At 41.8% G+C, this 20,916-nt stretch overlaps 2 protein-coding genes across 4 annotated transcripts in view; one reads left to right on the top strand and one right to left on the bottom strand.

Moving 5' to 3' along the window:
- The first annotated feature begins 336 nt into the window (after positions 1–336).
- On the top strand, positions 337–16,073 carry GORASP2 (golgi reassembly stacking protein 2). Its single transcript, XM_084524487.1, has 10 exons — positions 337–520; positions 7,655–7,735; positions 9,334–9,537; positions 9,947–10,033; positions 10,551–10,681; positions 11,290–11,422; positions 11,528–11,651; positions 12,011–12,097; positions 14,150–14,245; positions 15,028–16,073. The coding sequence occupies exons 1-10, from the start codon at positions 458–460 to the stop codon at positions 15,336–15,338; spliced, it is 1,317 nt and encodes a 438-aa protein (XP_084380613.1). The 5' UTR covers positions 337–457; the 3' UTR covers positions 15,339–16,073.
- LOC311439139 (uncharacterized protein) overlaps positions 15,166–20,916 on the bottom strand; it is a 19,120-nt gene continuing 13,369 nt past the window's right edge. For 2 of the 3 annotated variants that reach the window (XR_014694553.1, XM_084524489.1), the window contains one exon: positions 15,166–19,733. Coding sequence is in view for 1 of the 3 variants with exons in the window: in XM_084524489.1 (XP_084380615.1) it covers positions 19,650–19,733 (84 nt within the window). In the remaining 2 variants the exon portion in view is untranslated. Of the gene's footprint in view, positions 20,610–20,916 lie in introns of all 3 variants that reach the window. The other variant, XR_014694554.1, reaches the window with a different exon arrangement.

Here is a 20,916-nt window from a genome sequence, read left to right as displayed (position 1 = left end):
TGGTGATCCGCGAGGTTAATTCTTCCTGTAACGAAGGGATTCCATCAGGACCTTCAGGATACCCAGGATCTTCAGCGCCGTGCCCCGACCCCACGCCCAGCTCCGTGCATCGCTGCGGGCGGCGGCGGCCGCAGCGCTCCCCCCCCCGGGCCGCCAGGGGGCGCCAGTGCAGGCGGGCGGCGCGCGGCCCCTCGTGGCCACCGTCCGGCCTCGCCCCCTCCTCCCGCTGCTGCCGCTCCCGGAGGCGGCGGCAGGGGGCGCTGTGGCGCTGCTCTCCCGGCCCCTCCCGGCCTGCCCCGCGCCGCCGGGCCCCGCCCCTGCCGAGGCGGGCGGGAGGAGCGGGTGCCACGTCCGTGGGGGCCTGCCCGGCCCTACCCGGCCCTGCCCGCAGCGCCCCGCACCGCGCGGCTCGGCTCGGCTCGGCTCGGCTCTGCTGCCCGCCCGCCCGCCCGCCGCCATGGGCGCCTCGCAGAGCGTCGACATCCCCGGCGGCGGCACCGAGGGCTACCACGTCCTGAGGGTGAGGGCCGCGGCGGGACGGGACGGGAGGGGAGGGGGCGGCCCGCGGCCGTTAGGGACAGGGCGGCCGGTAGGGCCCCGCCGCCTCGGCCCTGCGCGGGGGGCGCGGCGGCACCAAGGGGCGGCAGCGGCCGGGGCTGGGCTCCCGCGGCACGGGGGCTCCCGGCGGGGCGGCGCCGCGGCCTGCGGGCGGCTCCGGGAGCGCCTCCGAGGGCTCTGGGGGGCTGGAGGCCAACGGCCGGCGCGAAGGCAGCGCACGGCGCCCTCGCGGCACCCTCCCGGCGGGGGCCGCTGCGCAGGGGCTGCTCCCGTGTGCGCCTGGTTTGACCGCCCCAGCTCCCGAGCAGGGCCGGCCCCGCGTTCCAGGCGTGTGGAGGAGCTGCAGAGCCGTGCCCGGCTGGGGCTGTTGGCGGAGAGCTGCAGCTGCGTGTGGGAGAGCAGAGGTCGTCTCCTAGGTGTTAAAATGTGGGGTGATGCTTTTGGAAAGCGAATGTTGCTATTCTGATAACACCCGTTCGTCTGCTAGAAAAGATGCCATATAAGCTGAAGTCGTGGCAGTCTGTTTCTCCTTTGTAATGTTACTAATGTATAAGAATCCATTTTGGTTTTTCCATTCCTCCACCAAATACCTTGTTTTAGGATAGCAGGTGAGAAAGGCGTGTTGTGGAAGACACTTATTCTTCAGTATGGGATAGCAGAAATGCCATCTTTTTACTCTCAGGGGCTGTAAAATAAGTGGTGTGCAGTTAGAATGTCAGCTCTGTCAGATTCAGCAGTTCATACGGTTTGGTCAGAGCTTGTTAGTAAACTGAGGTGCATCTCTTCTATGAAGTGTAATCCACTTTCTTTATTATAATTCTACTTGAATCTGGCAACTTTGTTTTCATTGAGGCACCTTCTGGTTGTAGTGGTTTTGCTGTGACTTGAGGTGGCAGTGTTTGATTACTGGTCTCTAACTATAAATGGTAGGTGCACATTGAAGAAGTTGACTTGTGAGAGGACAGCCAGTTTTCCATTAAATGCAGGAAAGGACCGGCAGGCTGTTGCAAGCAGACTGATGCCTGTTTTTTAACTACTTTATCTTCCTGCTGAAGTCTTCAGATGCCGTGACAATGAACCATTATTCTTCCTGTTGATAGGCATCTTAAATTGCACCATGATCGCAGCCTAATAGGAGGAAGGCCAGTGCTTATATTTAGTTAGGTTTGTAGATTCAAAGTTGAGAAGAGCTTTGGAGTGCTATAAAATTATAATTTGGAATGTTTAAATGTATGTGAGCAGAGTTTCCCAACGTAGTTTTCCCAAGCTGAGCCCTGCAGTTGGTGCTCTGTAGCAAGGTGCTCAGCGATGTTAAGCTCAGCTCCCGCTGCTGGAGGAGCTCGCGCAAATGCTTGGGCTGTCTGCGTGGCCCAGCCTCTGGCAGCGCGTTGAGCAGTGCTCCTGCTGTCTTCTACTTCATACTCGAGCTCAAACTTGAGTTCTGAGCGTGGTGTTTTGCTCATGTAAATCAGACTGGCAGGCCTGGGAGCCACGCAGAAGCTGCCCAGGCAGCTGCACGTCACAGGTTTCTGACAGCGAGCCTTCCAGACCGCACCGACCGCCTCCCTGCGGGGCTGGGAGCAAGTGCCATTCCTGTCACTCCGAGCAGGACCAGGAGAACAGAGAGCAAGGGAATAATACAGACTTGTTAATCGTTAATTTAGCACATCTTTTCACTTTCCTTTAAAAGATTGAGTCTTTTTGGCAGCTCCTGCTAATATGCAATGCAGCATTGCTTTCATTGTGGGCATTTTATCAGTGCACTTGTAACAGGAAATATGAACCCTCCAGGACTGAAGTGTTGTAGAAGGAAAGCAATTTCATCACAGGCATCCTTGATGGGACAAGCTGCTGTGGACTGTGCTGTTGGGGTTCCTAGGCACTGAAATGTAGCTTTTTTTTTTTTTTTTTTTTAAATTAAGATGGAGATAAAGTTGCAGACTGTTTTGTTGCCATCGCCCCTTCACAGGTACACCTAATGATCTGTCCTGTGTTTTAATCAGTTCTTTAGAACATATTTTTATTTGTTATACATGCTTCTGCTGTTAGGCTTTCATTTACTGGGTTGTGTAATGTGCTGATAAATCTTGCTTTTAACTGCTGCCTCCCCAGCTGGTAGCGTGCACTGTTACTGAACTCTGGGGATTTTCACCATAGCTTCTTCTTACATTGGAAACAAATATACACCTTTTAACATACAATTACGTGGTGGAATAGGGCGACTGTCTGCCTCTGTGTATTCTCAGTAGACACTTATGTCTGCTCTTCAAATCAGACTGAAGTGTAATTTTGACAAACTTTCCTGTTTGGCATTACAAATGCAAAGCTGCTACTTTGTCCACGCTCCATTTGACAGGTTTTTTTCAAAAATAAGCAATACAAGAATTTTTATCTGCTAGAGATCTGTATGTTGCTGTGTCATATGCTGTTCTCACAAAAAGATAGTGAACGACTGTGCCTGAAGTGTAGATTTCTACCTTTTAATTAAATGCTTCAGTTTGTTGTAGTAGATATGCAAGTATGTAGCCATGAAGAGGATTCTTCTTTTCTAAAGGGGGCTGGGTTTTTAAATGCTCAATGTGAGTGCTCTGTTAAAAATAAAATTTGGTGCTGTGCGGAGGGAATCTGTTTTCTTATAAAAAGCTTATAAAGCTTTTTTTCTTAAAAGCTGGATGTTCGTAAGGAAATTCAATACAGTTATACTGTGTGATGTGTTATAATAGCTGACAAATAAAATTGGTTATAAGCCCTAACAGAGGAATTGCTCATAGACTATACATAATGAAGTTTTATTACCTATTACAGAGCGTGCAGAAGAACTACAAAAAAAAAAAAAAAAAAAAAAACTTTATTCAGCATTTTGTTGGTAATAAAGTAAATATTACTTAGGATTTCTTGTTTGAAAAATAAAATGCTTCGAAGCTTTTGCTCCCTAGAAGTTGTGTATTCAGTGCTCGCAGCCAAGCTCTAAAAGGTTTAAGCGGACACTAGTGTGACTTTCAAAAGTGCCAAGAGATTTCATCTGCTTTTGAGAATCGTGGCTTCCATGCCTAATTCCACGTGCATTGGAGGCTCAGGGCTTAAAATTGTGACCATTGTGTTGCTAAGCAGCCCTACTGTAATGTGTGAAATAAATCTATACTATGTAGTTACAGAGGGGTAGCGTTGAGTTTTTAGTGAGAAGAAATATTATGTATTTATGGAAAAAAAAAATCTTATTTGTTACATAGATTATTATTAGTGTCATGCCCTTGAAACTTTTTCCTTTCTTAATTCATGACAGTGAATTAAAAGTGAAACAGCGTGTCTGATGTATGTGCTCAGCAGCCCTGCTGTCTGGGTGCTGCCACCTCAGGAAGAAGCTGAGGGCCTGCAGCATTATATGAGGCTGGAAGGGTCATAAAGCCCTTTTCTACCATCTGACTTTCAGCATTCCTGATATTTTCTTTGCTTGCTCTTAAAAGCCTCTGGTGGCAGTGGTTCCACAGCTCTTCTTGGTAGTCTATTGTGCTGCTTTTCTGTACTCATGAAAGTCACAGCATTTACCCACAGGTGGCTGTAACTTACACGGCTGCAGTAACAGCTGGCTTGTAGGGAATTAGGCTTCCTAAGCAGCTGTGCATGGTATCTTGCCTGCACTTGCATCTGTTGTGAGTGGCAATACTTGACTTTTTTTTTTCCCCTCAGTCCTTACTCGATTACTGACTGACTTGGAAAATACAGGCAGAGAAGCACAAAGCGGGATTGCTCAGGAGGCCCAGAATTTATATACCTATAAATGGAACCTTTACTTCCATCACGAGCAGCAAGGTTTCTGTGCCCTCGTGTTTCCAAAGACCCCTAGTTACCCTTCATTGCTGTAGTTCCTGATGAGAACCATGACCTGTGCTCGGAGCAGAAAGCTGTGCTGTGTGCGCGGCGCTGTGCAGGGCGGTGGATGGCTGGCTGGCTGAAAACGCGATGGCGCAGTGTGGGATCGCAGTGTGGGATCACAGCGTGGAGCTGTGTAGGGTCACTGCTGGTGTCACGCAGTGCTGAGCGTGTTGCTTCTTCGAGGGGAAGAGCTCTCACATGGAATGAGTACAGCACTTAGGGGTTTTGCTGGGACTGTCAGGCATGAAAACGCTTTCCCACCAGTGGCATCAGGCCCAAACAAGCTAGGGAAATACGAAACTTTGTGACTGAACCTGTACATCACAGGATGAGGACACGCGGTGACCGAAGGGGGGTACAGGTACATGTGTTGGTGTGATTTATGCAGCTGTAAGAGCTGGATTACTTTCAGAGACAGCTTCCTGGCAGTTTCTGCAAGCTCTTTTACAAAGAGACCATGCAAAGATGTTCAGGGTTCAGATGGATATGCGGGAAAGTGTTCAACATCTAAAGATAATTTCTGCGAACTAATCGTTCAGAACTTGGGAGCTCTCACTGTGCCTTCATCAGTTTTGGGCAGACTGTAAGTAATGTACTTAGAATACCAAATCCATCCATTTCATGTGTCCGTGAGCCTGACATTGATAGATGCTGAGTATATGTAATTCTCATTTATTGTAGGTGCTCCTTCTAATTTTAAAAGATTACCTTACTGAATACAGGTCACTGTTAGTTGAAAAGGTTCAGGATGTCATCTATCATATGTGAGGTTGTGGTGGGAAGGATGTTGTGGCAGAGGGGTTGGGCTTTTTCTTCTTCTTTTAAGTAATGCATTTAGAAATGGAGGAGAATCTCTGAATAAAGAGCAGACCGTGTCAGGGCTGCTTTTGCAGCTGTTTGCTGGCTGACATCTGGCTTTTCATGATTTCACGGCCATGACGTGTATCTAGGTCTAACAATCTGGTACGTTATCTGAAGAAATGTATTGGATTGCTGGGTTTACTCATTTTTCTTGATGAGGTTTAAGATGACATTTTCTGACTTTACGAGTTCTCCCAATATTTTCTGAAACCATCTGCTGATTTTGTTTAGGTGGAAAGCCTTCCTGTCAGGCATATTAGAAAATACAAAATGTGAAATAGGTGGTGGAATGAGGGAGGGAGACCCTATAAAGCATTTTCTTGTCCCCTCCCTAAACTGAGCAACAAACAGCTTGTCCTTCATTAGCTACTAGAAGAACCACATCCAAGGAAAGGATGTGTTGAATAACTTGAGTATAGGAGAAACTTCAGGCCTGAGAATGCAATTACGGAACACGTCCATCGGAAACTGGAGTTCTTTACTGTTTTCATGAAATTGTTTGTTTAACCTTTCTTTGGTGGAAAAGCCTTGAGTACCTGACTTAGTAAGTAAATGCTCTCCACATTTGAGCAGAATAATCACCCAGCCTCTCTATTAAGCTAAAATTTCTGTTTATGGATGCTGTTCTGAGGCTCTACGTTTTTGGAAGTTTTAATACCTAAAGTTAAAGATGAGCTCTGGGTACAGTTCACTGAAGTCAAAGCAACATGTCCTCAGTGTGCCCAGGCGTTTCTGTGCAATCGCGTCAGGGGGCCCACCACGTGGAGTATAGCTTGTACTCTCACCCCTGACCCGGTGCGCAGCTCGCTCTCTGACCCCTAGTGACTCTTGGTGAGAGGTATCTCAAACCCACAGACTGGCCTTATAGTGCGGGGCAGCCCCATGCTTCTGGCTTGTTGGGCTGTGCTGGTGAGTGAGAGCTGTGGTCCCATGCAGTTAATAGCTGGCACCTAGGATAATACCTTTCGTTTCCAAGGAGCATGCAGGTGTCTTGAAGAAACACTTCTGTAGACACACGTTAGGATCTCGTTGGAAATGGGGTTTTCTGTGATGTTATTTCTACCTCAGTTGTTTTTATTGCTTTGGCTGGCAGTGTCAGAATAGCGTCTAATTTGTACTTGTTGGCTGCTTTATCAAATTTTGACAGCAATTAATGAAACTACTGATTCCAAATTATTTTTTGTTAATGTTTTGATTGTGACACTAATATTCTAGGCTTCGGGTATCTGTTACAGAATGCTACCCACAAGTAATCTGCGTTTTTTCCAAGCCCTGACACTGTGATTGTGTCAGGCAGAGATAAATAGTCTAAGAGGCCATTTTCAGTAGTAATCTAACTTTTTTTCCATATTAGAATATTTTCTTTTAAATGAGTCATACTAAGAAAGCTGAATTCCTGCAGAATTAGATTGGTATTGAACAAACTACCAGATTTGTACCAGTTTTGTCAGATGGATTAACATGTAATATAAGAAACCACACTGTAAAGGATGATGCTTTTTAGAGCATTTGGAAGATGAATGTAGGATGTAAAAGAAAGCCAGCAAGTAAAATGAATCAATTGACAAGTAAAGATAGATATGCTTTGCTCCAAAGGCAGTAGGAAAAATCTGACAGCCATGTTGGAGTTTCTTTTGTCTATATTGGCAATGCATCTAACAGTGAAAAGCCAGCACTGGCAGAATATGTGTCTGAGTTGTTCCATTTGGAATTAAAAACATACTTTAAGATTCTGGGAGAAATGCATATCCAACACTTAAGCCTGTTCTAGTGGAGTGGTTGAATTATTTGAGCTGCCGTAGCTGCAACATTGCATCCTTCCCTTTTCTTGTGGCTTGCTGGTATGTTAATGAATCATAGCTTGTACACATGCCCTCTATTTTTCAGGAATGTCAACAGGTGATGTTTAATCATGAGATAACAACCTCTGCTTACGCAGATGTAACTCTCCTTTTCCTCTAATAAGTGTAAGATGAAAAGCAGGGCCCAGTGTTGGTAGTTAGGGTAAAGATGCTGCTTTTTAACAAACTTCTTCAGAATTTGTTATGCTTGCCCTTTGACCATAATGTCCTTTATTGAAATAAATGTCTGCAATTTAACTGCGGCAGCTGCTGAAGCAGTGTTTGTCCCAGTGATTGCTTAGTGTTGTCCTTCCTCAACAAAATATAAATTAGTGATCTTTATACGCTTTTTAAGGGAGGTACTGTTTTGATCCAAAAGATTATATTTGAACATACTAAAAATGGTACGTACAAATACCAGTAGCTTCTAGAACTACACATAGCACAACCAGAAATACAATTCTAATCTATAAACCAGCATTTGTATGCTGTTGCTGAACTCTTGTTTCATTTTCTGGTAGGTGCAAGAAAACTCACCGGGGCACAGGGCTGGATTGGAGCCGTTCTTTGATTTTATTGTGTCTATTAATGGTTCGAGACTGGTAAGTGTGCTGTTATTTTATAATACTGACTGAATACAAGCAACATGTTGGGAATCTTATTTCTATAGATAAACAATTGTATTTATTTAAATATATATATAATATTTATCCTTGGTCTAAAATTGGAATGCCTACCTACATCAGAAATCAATTTCCTTTACCTTATAACTGTAGTTGTATCAAAAATTATGCTGGAGAGTAAGAGTGCAGACAGACTCACTCTGTGCGACCATCTCTGCCAGCAGAAGGTAATACTAGCTGCTGACCCACCTCTAGCTGCTTGTGTGAGTGCCCCTCCAGTTCCATCTGTAAAACTGCTTGTGTGAGAACTTGTGAACTCATTTCAGTCAAAACAAGTTGGTTGAAAGAACTGTTGTCAAAGCTGTTAGTTGGGCAGGAACCATGCGAGAAAGTTTTCAAGCAGAGCTGTTGTGAGACAGCAAACCATCAGAGCAGTGGAAAAAAACAGCTGTGGGTAAACTCTGTCAGTGAAGCTGGTTCAAGAAAGACTCTGCAAAGCTGCAGGGCATATCTAAGAACATACGGAAAGAGCTCAGAGTGGGATGAGCTCTTTCTCTCTCCTGTGGAAATATCTGCTCTACTTTAAGTGATTTTGTTCTCTGGAAGCATGACAAGTAGGCCCTGTAGTTATTTCTTGAAACTTGCTGTTTCAAATCAGTTTTCTGGCATTCTTATAATACAGATTTACTTGCAGAATTAAGAATTTGAATTGCACATTATGTCCTGCATGGGTTTTGAGTAAACAGGTCCATGTTTACATATCCTAAGATTCTACTACCTGAGGATTGTTAAACTAATCAGAGCAACATATATGTCCACATGCAAAACAGTGCTGCAATAAATGCTAAGCTGGAACTTGAAGTGGTGTAACTGAGCCTGTAACCAGGATGTCTGTGAGCAGTGCAGCTTGGCTTTGGTCCCATGTGGGGCTGGTACGTGGCTTCTGAATCTAGAGCTGGCTCGTTCAGGGGTGCCTCAGTCCCTGTCCTCTGCTCCCTCTTGCCAGAGAGGTGTTACCAATGTCTTCTTGCAAACATGGTCTCAGATGCTGTTGATATACTGGTCCTTAACAAAACAATAACAAAACAAACAAACAAAAAAACCCACAAACTGATAGTTCCAAAAATGCTGTTGCTCTATGTTTTGGGTAACAAGTTACCCAAAAACAAGTTACTGGAGCTAGCTAGTATCAGTGCAAAAATTCTGTCATTAATTACTTGAATGTTGTAGGAATTGAATGTTTCTGATGTGAACTTTGTTAAAAGTACCAAGTTTATGAACGGGAAACAGGAATATCTCCATATTTAAATGTCAATTTCCTGTATATCATATCTTAGGTTTAATTGAAGTGTTTTTACATTTGGAATATATGATCTATTACTGGGAAACCACAGTTTTTCTCTGGAGGTGTATTACAGAATTGTGAAGGGACTGAAAGCTTGTTATGAAATAGCTGTAGAGATATATTCTGATAATGCTTAGTGTTTATAGGACTTCAGACATGCAACAGTGGTGCTATAGAACTGGATGTTCACCGTGTTCAACGCTAAATCAAGCTCTTCTTCGAACATTTACAGAATAAAGACAATGACACTCTCAAGGACCTGTTGAAAGCAAATGTTGAAAAACCTGTAAAAATGCTAGTGTACAGTAGCAAAACACTGGAGCTCAGAGAAACGTCAGTGACCCCCAGCAACATGTGGGGTGGACAGGGCCTGCTGGGGGTGAGCATTCGTTTCTGCAGCTTCGATGGGGCCAATGAAAACGTATGGCATGTATTGGTATGTACGGACTTCTGAGTATTTTTCTTACTGCAAAATATGTTGCTTACTGTTAATGGTTTTCAGTCTTTTTATAGAAAAGTAACTTGCAAGGGGGTATGCAAACTACGAGGTGAAATTGGTCTGTTTTCTGGTCATTGGCTTTGTTTTTTGAAAGGCTTTTGAAGTAGAATTGTGTATGTTATCAAATCTCGTATCAGTGCTGTTGCACAGTATTCTGAACTCCTTGTGATGGTGTGTAATGAGACTGTCACCTCACTGCTGTTTTACTAGGTCAGTTTACTAGTTCCATTAACTGGATTTAAAACTTGACCAGTTTGTCTCACTCAAAACTTGTGTGAAGTGCATATGTAACTGTCCTGCTACACCCTGTTATGTAATGTTTCATAACTTTCCATCTTAAAATCAGGAAGTGGAACCAAATTCTCCTGCTGCATTGGCTGGACTCAGACCTCACAGTGACTATATCATTGGAGCAGATACTGTTATGAATGAGGTGTGTACGTTTATATAAGTTTTATTTATATATATATATATAAAATATATATATGTATGTACGTACGTAAGTAACACTGATTTTTTTCTGTTAAACTAGAAAACAGTACCTAGGCAGTTTGAAACATGCCGTATTCTGTCTGTTCACTGCTAATTAAAGTAACAATACCAAGAGGAAGGTGTTCTGGCATGTTGCCCCTGCACTGTGCTTAAATGCAATTCTGGAAATTAAAATTGCTTTTAAATATCTTTATGAAGTTAGATACAAACGATTTGTCCTCTAATGTTAATATATCAAATAGCAGATTGAAGATCTGGGGTTGTCCCACATCTTCTGAGTGGTACCAGCAAAGCACTTCAAGTTGTCCTTGTGATAAAACAGCAGCACTGCAACAACTGCACCATGTAGCAATTTCCAGGTTCTGGTACAGAAAGTTGGGACGAGGAAGATAATCATTCTCATATCAAGTGATAAAATAAGGACAAAGGAGCCCTCATTCGTTATTATTCTTTTGCAGTCTGAAGATCTCTTCTCCCTTATTGAAACACATGAAACAAAGCCATTAAAACTTTATGTGTACAACACAGACACAGATAACTGTCGGGAAGTGGTGATTACTCCAAATTCTGCCTGGGGTGGAGAAGGCAGGTAAGAAAAAATACGTCATGGGAGCTGGGGCAACTTTCTTACTAGCAGTAGCCTAAAACCTGCTTCCTCAAGTTCCCTATAAAACCAGGAAAAGACTATTCTTATATCCAATGTGTTTCTGCTATAGTAAATTACATACATACTTGAAATTCAGATTTAGTTACTAATTGGGGAGATAAATTTGCAGAGGAAATTAGCTAGTTCAAAAATGCACAGAGTGCAATGACTGCTTTCTGCATGAGACTTCAAATACTCATTAGGCTGTAGTATGTTCGTACAGTATCGCGCTGTACCGGAACAGGACTGCGAACAACAGGCATGAGTTGAATGCCAAGGTGTATTCCTGATACAGCTGCTTGGTTCAAATAACAATAGAACTTGTGCTAAATATTTATTGCTGAAAGCTACAGTTGCCTTTCTATTGTCTCATAATGATTACTTCTTCATAGAAAATGAGGCAACATTTAGCTTTTTCCCGTAAACACAGATATTTGTATAGAACTTATCTTGAAACCTGTTGGCATCTTGGGTATTTCATGCATTTGCTTGCTGTAGAGTTTGTAGTATAAAGTTGCTTTACTGACTTTTAAATGTTCATGTTTTAAAAGCCTAGGATGTGGCATTGGTTATGGGTATTTGCATAGGATACCTACACGCCCATTTGAGGAGGGAAAGAAAATCTCTCTCCCAGGACAGTTGCCTAGTGCATCTCTCAGTCCTCTCAAAGACGGCTTTACAGAGGTAAGTTGTATTCATTCCATTAGCTTTGTAAAATGGATTTTTTTTTCTGCTTTTACTTGTTCTTGTGAAAACAAACCCTAATGATGCAACTTTTCTTTTGGAAAGGTTCAGCTGTCATCAGTTAATCCCTCACCGGCGTTACCCCCTGGGCCAGCAGGACTTGAACAGAGTCTCTCTGGACTTTCTATTAGTTCACCCTCAACTACTGTCAGTAATGTTCTCAGTACAGGTTAGTGTGGAAGTAACTAACTTCTGAAATGCATAGGTATATTGGCTTTTTTGTTTGACTCACAGGTGTTTGCATGTATTTAATAAAAGGGAGAAGACTCTTCCCCAAACCTCTGTCTTCCCAAAACCTTACTTAACAACAAATGCTAGATCATTGTACTAGTTATATTCTCTTTAACACAAGCATAATGCAAGTACTGCTCACAAAAGATGTAACTTCTATAAGAAATGCGTGTTATTTTAAATAATGATTTTCTTCGTCAGTGTTGTATGGTTATTTAAGGCACGTACTCCCTTGAAGAAGGGAGCTGAAGTGTTCTATGCTTAAAATTAGTGTTGTTTTCCTGTATACTCCACCAGGTGTTCCAACAGTTCCATTATTACCACCACAAGTCAGTCAGTCCCTTACTTCTGTGCCACCAGTTAATCCAGCAACTACATTACCAGGTGAGTAGGTAACATTTAAAACATTTCTGAAACAAAGGAGAAAGCGAAGAGTCTTTTTTTCCACCCTTCTTCTGGGGCTACAGGATATAGCTTTGTACAGCTTAGGCATTTCATATCAGAACATTTTTATACAATCTCTGCAATGTTTGGAGCTTTTTTTTTATATAGACCCACCGTACACATGGTTCTAGCGCAGAGGACTGAGTTAGCAAGAAAGCTGATAATCATCTACCTTTCAGACCCCCCTGCACAGTAGCATTCTAGATTTCTATGGAAGGTATTAGGTGTGCTTGCAACACTTCTTGATTTGATACATCGCTACTTGCCATACGTCATAAACAGTATGGTGCAAAATACTTTGGCTAGCAGCTTCAGAGTTCCTGTTTGTTCTTTTCATTCAGACATGAAGACAGAAAAAAAGATCAGGGAAGGCATACATTGCCTGTTCCTACATTCCTTTCACCTATTAAAAATTCAATTTTAGGAGACTCCTTTTTAATGCTCAGCTTGATTGTTCCTCTTAGTATAAGCAGACGGATAACAGTATAGAACTACATGTTGCAGTTACTGTTTCTGAATTATTTACCAACTAAACCCTGTATAATAAAAGCAATAGTCTGTCTCCAAAGTAGTGTATGTTATTTCCTGGTAACAGTGTTTTGAGCACTAGTGCTCCAGAGTAGCAGGTAAGATAAGTTTTGTATGGGATTTTGCCATGTAATTGATGCACTGGTACAGGACTCAGTCATGCACTCCAAAACACTGAAGGAACTGTGTTCTTGTTTTGTAGGCTGTAAGAAAAGTAGATAAAGGTTTTAAGTAATGCATGGAGGTATGGTCTGTAACATAGGAAATATTATGTAGGGGAGCTAAGTGCTTGCATACAAGAGCAGGGAACTTTTAATCTTGTACTCCATAGCTAAAATAGTAAACCACTAAGTTTAGCTTCTGTTAATATTTTCTCCTTTCCTGCATCCATAACCCCTCTCTCCAAACAGCTGCAAATACGAATTTTTATTCCAATTTGTTCTCAGAATAGTACTGTAGCCTTTTTTAAAGTTATTAGAATACTGCACTACAACTTCACTAATATGAACATGCAAATTTTAAGCCTTAAATATATAGGAGGTTTAAAATTTGAGTGAATTTGTGCGAAGTTCAGATTTTTTTCAGATTAAAAAAAACTCAGTTGCTTGAAAAAACAAGTTGCTTGAACTGAAAGCTCTGACTCAGATGATGTCGGCCTTTGTGGCTAATAAATTCTCAGATAGGTAAAGAAAGATGTTTTTTCATCAAAATTTGTGTACAGTTGCCTGCTTTTAGACTCTCTGCCTCCTCTCCCTGTTGCTACTGTAATATTAGCAATTTATCTCAGAATTAGACTTCCTTGAACTAACTATAAAGTAGGAAGAAAGCCATTGTATCAGAAATACAGCTCGTCTAAGACAGGAGAATCAGGAGGGGAAAGATGTTTTACAGCAAACACAATAATGAAAGGCCATGTGTTATGTTCATTGTATGTTTGTATTGTATTTTTAGTCCTTCCTGACCTTGAAAGTTACTGTTTTGCCTTTTCTATATATTTTTGTGTTTAACTTCAATTATAAACTGAATAGAAAAGACTAAGAATAGTATTTCCGATTCTTAATACTGTTGTGGTTTTTTTTTCCTGTACTTCATATTGTTATGATCTTCTGACATTCAAGCTAGGAATGGAAGGCTTCTGGTATAGTGCTGCAGTGAAAAAACTTTTCATAAAAAGCTGAACTTTGAAATTAAATAATGTTTATTCCTTGAAATAAGATTCTGTTTTCCTCAGGAAAATGTGAAAGATTGGGATTGTGTATTTACTAGTCCTATTTTCCTGCAGTTGGTAACTTTTTTTTCATTGTGTAACTTGAAGTTGAAAGTCAAGTGAATTTGTATTTTTATATGTAAAGATGATAATCAAGATGTAAAGCAATATGAAACAACTTCAAATAATAAGATCCCAGAGATGGGGAAAAAAAAAGCTTGAAATTTTCAACTGTCATTTTTCCACTCTCCTCTCAGGTCTGATGCCGTTACCAGCAGGTCTTCCCAACCTGACTGATCTGTCCAAACTTAATTTACCAGCACCACACATTGTTTCAGAAATCATACAGCCTGGTAAGTGCTTCTGCAAACTGAAACACTGTAATAGCAGGTCTCTCCTTGATGATCTTTGACACTCTCATTTAGAACCATCTGGTGGAGTCCTAAAGAGGATAAATTGAATGTTTGCTGGAGATGGGAGTTGACATTAGTGCCCAGATTGGGTAGGCAAGGAATATGTTTTGAGATAAACTAATTCTAAGCCTGTGTCTGTGTTTAGTTGTTTCATCTCATATTACCTGATTTATAACCCCAGGAGAGATTGTCCTGTGCCAAGAAATAATGTAGTTTTACGGGTGGAAGAAAATATGAGGTGCTCCCTTGTTTGCCGGACAAGGAGATTGAAGAACCCTGATTGAATGCCAGAAGTACCAACTAATGCTAGATTTATAGTTTTGAATAAAATAAAACTGCTGAAGATACATATGGAACAAGCAAAAAGAAATGGAAAGCTTACATGGAATAAGGTTCTTGTTAGTTTTTTGTTTCTGGCAGCTTAAGTGAAAGCCAGAAAAATCTAATCATCAGTATTAATGCGTTAAAGTCCTAGTCCTCTGGGGAGGTGGAAACAAACTTGAGTTTATTCTGATTCTTTGTCTCCAAAATATATTGGGCTTTGAAACTCGTCTGCCGAATCAGTACTGCAGGTATATTGTGCTCACGCTCCTCTTGGAGAAGAGGTAGCCATTTGAAATTAAATAGAGGATTAGAGAAGGGGAAGGTTTTAAACCAACACAGAATCTATCCAGATCTGTGATACATAGCAGCTCACTGCTTTTGTTCTTTTTTTTTTTTAGGTTTGCCAACTCTTCCGCCTCTGAATCTAATGGGAATAACACCTCTATCGATGCCACCAAAATGTGTTCCCCTGCTTCCTTTGGTCACAGAGGTTTCTACAGTGCCTACAGATTTGCTTCCCTCCATGACTCAAGCTGGAAGCTTTTCCGTTGACCCTGGCACTACTGTAAACGTAGAACAGACCTCTGCACTCACCTTGGATAGCGCTACCCCAACTTCTAAGGCGACTATTGTTGACAAATCAAGTGAATCCTTGGCTGTCAATGAGAAAACATCTGGCATCACAGATACACAAGCTTCTGAATCATAACTCCAGATCGCTCTGTTGGATTGGCTTGGTATTTATTTAGCCATGGGATACATATTTGAAGAGCAAACTATCATTAATTTCATACTAGTTTGTACTTAATCTTTAGGAATCCTGTAAATAATATGGAGGTATAATAAAAATAAAGGGGATTTATAAAGTGTGCTTGGTGGGTGGGGAGGAAGAGTACTGGTACTTAGCCAAAAAAAAAAAAAAAAATTCAAGGTGGTAAATAGAATTCCACTGCCAAACTCGGAGGTATATGTTTTTAATATAGGCTGATAGCCTTAGTCTGCTAGGCCTCTCCTTGCTTATTATTAGCAACTTTTGCTTCTGATAGAAATGAAGCAGTTCTTGCGTGTGACATTTACATACCATAGTTCTTGTCTTTGCTAGTATCTTGTTACTACAGTGGGGATGAGAATGTTTAGTCTGAATTGTAAATTTTAACAGTGCAAAACTTCCACCTAAAGGTATTTCTATTAAAGTTGCTGAGTGACCTGTTAACTGACATCTTGTTATTCAGCTTGTACACAAATCTTTATTTTGAGCTCTTGAGAGATGCTCAAGCCATGTTTTGTGACTGCTGCTGCGTTGTTTCACACGCCCACTGTAAAATGGCATTTGGAAGGGAATGCAGGAAATGTTAAATGTAGCACACAATTTGGCACTTCATGACTACTGTAAGACAAATTAATGGATTAAGCATACATACAGCAATAAATTCCTGGAATTTTATCCCATGTGACAAAATAGCACGTTTATTTGCTTAATGCTGAAATTCTTGCAACTGTTCTGAGCTTAACTCTCTCAAGCACAAGGGCTCATGTCCAGAGGAACAGATCTAAGAGGGGAATGCCAGACTTCCTAGTAGAGGCAGGGTCAGTAGAACTGGCTAGATCTGTTGTAGCAATGAGTCATGAAATCTGCCTGCAAATGTTTCAAACTTTTTTTTTAAATTGATGTTCAGGATGAAAATTACAGATTAACTGTAGACTTACATGTATATAACCTGGTATGTGTGCTGTACTCCAGGTGATAGTGCTTGAGCTCCAGGTGTCAGGTGCAACTGATATGGAAAGCTCTTCTACACTGCTCCAGTCCTTCTATGCTACTGGGATTTCATTTGTGTTTGCTACAAATATGTTCAAACTTCGGGAGTATCATCAGCAAGCTGGAGCCAAAGTCTGTCTCCACAGCCACATAATCCCTTTCAGCAACGCAGTGTGCCTGCTCACTGCTTGGAATACTAGGTGCATCTAATTGCTTATTGTAACAATTCAAAGAATTAGTTCAAGTGGAAGCCTTATCTAATACCTGCTGTCCTGCCTTATCTTTATCACTTAAGTATTTGTCTTTTTTTTTTTTTTTTTTTTGGCCCACTACTGCATGTTTCCTCATCAGCTGTTACACCTTTAAAGGTCTGTCAAATACCACAAAACCTTTACTTTTTCACACTGTGAGCAGTTTATTTTCTTAACTGCTTGGAGTCTTCTCTGCCTTGGTAAGTACAGGGCTCGCTGCTTGTCAGAAATGTATTTACTTTTGTAAATCCAGTATCACATACCTCAGAATTAAACCTTGGAATGAGAATAAGGATATTCCCTCTTTTCTTTACTGTATATAAAGAAAGTCTGTTGGTATTGAGGTTCAAAAAGCCTTACAGGTCTAACAGTCCTTCCTGTAAATTTACAACCTTCCCAGCTACAGTCCTCATCATTATTTTCCTTCTTTAACCCAAGAGCAGTAAAAATAGGTTTGTCACGTACCAAATTTAGAGCAATTGTTACCAGGATTGTAATTACTGATTGTAATCAGATGCCTTTTTGATTGTTCTTATAGGATGGCACAATGTCCTTTCAGAGTAATAGCTGAGATTAGCTGGTATGTTTCTGTGCTTTCCAACTGCAAGCTGCAAACTTTCATAGTTGTGCAGTTGTCTCTAATAGCAGAAAAAAATAGAATGCTTAATCTGAAGTCGTGCACTTCTGTTACTTAAAGCAATGAAGAAGAGACCTTAATGTATCCAGTGTCCTGATGGGTGTGAGTGGTGGAAGAAAGGCAGTTCTGCTGAAGACAACACAGTTTCAAACTTGGAGATGATTCAGTGGTGCAGAATTTAAGCTCTAATCTCCCAGCTAATAAATCCAAAGTGCGAATCAAAAACATGTCACTTACAAGTAAGGACCAGAACCCCTAATATTGTACTTTATCCTTGTGGTTTGATTTCCTTAGCTTGGTTTAGGGAAATCATGGCTTAATCACTTCATGGCAAGGATCTTTAGTGACTTTTTTTCCCCCTTTAAAAGAGTAAGCAGGAAGAAAGACTGAAGATACATGAAGGGACTGACAGCTAGTCTAACCTTGTTTCCATGAGTTCATACATTCAGCTGTTAATGAACAGTTATGAATAAGCACGCTAGCTTTATTTTAAACATCAACATACGGAGTTCTTCCTGTGCTGACAGGAGACAAGAAGGTGGACATACCAAGAATCTCTTAAGTCCTGCATATAATTAAGAATGATTAATGTGTATATGACTTACTGGAAGATGGAAGGATTTTCCTGTTCCACAAAAGGCTGCAGTGGTGTTCAGTGGTTCAGCTGTTTTTTTGGGTGCGGAGCATCTCTATGGCTCTGCTTGAGAAACCACAAGCACATGTCAAAGAGGTGCATTCTGCAGCTTGAGGCTCTGCTGCGGCTCCAGGAGACAGCTGCTGAGCATACAAAGTCGAGATGCAAGCGTGGATAAAGCGTTAATGATGATGAATGCTTTGAAGCTTTAGTGTGGTCGTATAATGGGCTCTTTCTAACCCTGACGGCCATTTTTTTAAGCAACCCTGTCAAACATTAAATCTCACTGTCATGGTTGGAGCTCCAGCGTGTTGCCAGGAAATAGCTGTGCAGTGCCACGAGATGGCGTGCAATAGTTTATTTTTGCTGAATTTGCAAGATTAGGCTTCTTAATGATGGTGTTATCTTTTTTTTCTTTCCCCTTAAGCAGCAGCAACTGTATTCAAATGGATGCCAGCTGGATGCTGTATGATAGTACTTTGAGGAATCACAGATAACTGTAAAACCAACTGATTGAAGGCAGGAATGGGCTGAGCTTAAGCTATTCCTAAAATCCAGAATTTTGCTGGCAGCTTGTCAAGCTAAGCAAGGGGCAGGATCAAAGTTTGTTTTGAAGAAAACAGATCCTTACAGACAAGACTCATTTTAGATAGTGCAATGCTGAAGGAGAAGCCTGGGTAATATCTGCAGCCTCTCCATGATGTAAGTGCTGATTATGGAATTAAATTTAAGGGGCAGGATAAGGATCGCTGATGTTTGATCATGATGACTTGTCTTCCTCAATTATACACCAGGCTTTGTCTGTACTAGTCAAACAAATGTTGACAATCCCTCCCTACCATGGAGGCCTCACTGGCATCGAGCTCAGTTTTTGTTCGTCAGTTGGAGCTGGGCACCTAGAATCTGTCTCGCTCTAGGTTTGAATCCTGTAATGGGTGTAGGCAAAAACTACACCACAAAATATTTCTGCATTTGTAATTGTTTATAGTTTTTAAGTAATTCGTGCTTTGTCATTGTGCTCTGTACGTTCTCCAGAGCATTGCCAATGACATGTATTTGTACAGCCCTGTGCTGGGCCTTCTAGTAAAAGCAAAAATTCTTTGTGATTTGCCTACACCATCTGTGATGGAAACTGTTTTTTAGCTGTAGTATGAGGAGCCAACACTCACCATAGCACTTTTTTTTTTTAAAGTGAATTATTTAAGATGCAAAAATGATCTCAAAAAACTGCTCACTTAATCAAACATAATAAAACTTCATTTACCACAGGTGATTCTTCAACAGTTCTGCCCACCCCATCACCTGCCCCAGACAGAGAGATAAAGCTCCATAAAAGTTAGAGCATAGATATTTATAACATGTCAAGTTGCTAAGAGCTTTGCAGAAAGGAGCAGTAAGCTTAGTAAGGAATAAATACATCCTTTACCAGAAGCCTCAACTCACGTTTATCCATAGGCCTTGTGAACACATTCAGTTGACAGTGTACAGCTAGCGCATTGGGATTTCACTCTGAGGGCCAAGTGGTGTTTCTTAGGAATATCTCTTGCATGTTAGTTCAGTTGCACGCTAATACCAAGGTGGTGTTTTTGTGATATACGTGGCATGAGCAACTGCATCAAGACTAGTAATTCAAAGGCCACAGCCTGGGCCCAGTCAGAACTGGCATGTGGAGGCCTGCTCTGGTCGAGAAAGGTTTGGTGGGGTTCATGTTTTGTTATCTTATTCCTTGGCAAGAGTCCTCATCGTTGTTCCTCAGCAGGAGAATACAGTCCCATCTCTGTCTGTTGGCCACACACCTGCCTCTCCACTGTCCCTTCGTACACCTGCAAAGGCAGAATTTTGCCCTGAGAGAAGGCTGCAAAGGTGATTATGCTGCAGTTACAAGCCGAGTATGGGCCTACCAAATAGTCAAGTTCTCAGCCTTGGAACTTTTATCCTACAGGATCAGAAGATAAGGTTTTTCCTTTGTTGTGCAATGTAGTATTACTTTCTCAGCACAGTTTCCTGTATTTGTTGGGCTCAGCTAATCCTTAAAAGCTGCATTCCGATGTTGCTCAGCTCACCCACAAGAGAGCTTCAGAGAAACCACAGAGGTCAGACTCACCTTGGGCAACCTATGGTAACAGTGAAAGCCACTTCTGCCAACAAAACAACCCATTTTAATAACAGTTCTCATGTCCAAGAGCTGTTTGCTCTTTGCAGGCAAGTGGTTGCAAATTCATACACTTTGTTCATGGAATTTGCAGCTTATAGGTGGGCTATGAAACCCCAGCAGAAACTATGAAATGCAACATAAGTTGTGAACCTAAGCTTCAAAGCCTGCATTTGACATAGGCTTGCTGGTGAGGTAAGAAGACAATGAAGATAAATCAAGATTGCACTGCAAGGACCCTTTCTCCACTACTAGTCATCAGTAAAAGCCATGTAGAGCTGCAGGCTTTATGTTTGACTGCGGTGTTGGAACTATTGGGGTCGCGGGGGGTTGGCTTTTCTGGACTTTCTGGTGCGCTGCAAGGACACTTAAAGCACTGCCTAGGATGAAGCTCCTCGAAGCCGTCTCTTCCCACTCACTGCAATCAAGCACCTTCCTCTGCTGGCAGATTTCATGAACAAACAGCTCCTTTCACTCTTCTTGCTCCTTAGACGAATGTTAGCCACAAATAGCCAAGTATCTTAAACAAACACCACTACATTCTTACCTGCTATTAGAGAAACAGCTTCAATTTCTCCATGCTGCAACGTGTGTGCCGCGTGTCGCACAGCTAGGTCAGTAGCTGAGATTAGCAGTGTCCACCCTGCTACCATCTCTACCTTATCCTTCAAGCTGACTTCCCAAGAAATTCTATTTTCTGAATGTTCAGAATAGTCATTAAAAACAAACGCTTCAGACCTCCCATCGTGGAGTTTCTACATACCCATGGAGATGTGCACTGATAGGGGCTGGCATGTACCATCAGGCAATGCTTACAGAATTTAAAGAAAAGATCTGGGAAATCAAGCTAACAG

This window comes from Aythya ferina (genome assembly GCF_964211825.1).
Source record: "Aythya ferina genome assembly, chromosome: 6".
Taxonomy (NCBI): Eukaryota; Metazoa; Chordata; class Aves; order Anseriformes; family Anatidae; genus Aythya; species Aythya ferina.
Note: the sequence above shows the minus strand (reverse complement) of the source record. Positions and strands in the feature narration are given on the sequence as shown.

Excerpts from the sequence above, each read along its gene's own strand:
- GORASP2 (XM_084524487.1), top strand. The coding sequence starts at position 458 with ATGGGCGCCTCGCAGAGCGTCGACATCCCCGGCGGCGGCACCGAGGGC. Across the intron at positions 7,736-9,333 it reads CTATTAATGGTTCGAGACTG|AATAAAGACAATGACACTCT; the intron begins GTAAGTGTGCTG and ends GAACATTTACAG. Across the intron at positions 10,682-11,289 it reads GCCTGGGGTGGAGAAGGCAG|CCTAGGATGTGGCATTGGTT; the intron begins GTAAGAAAAAAT and ends ATGTTTTAAAAG.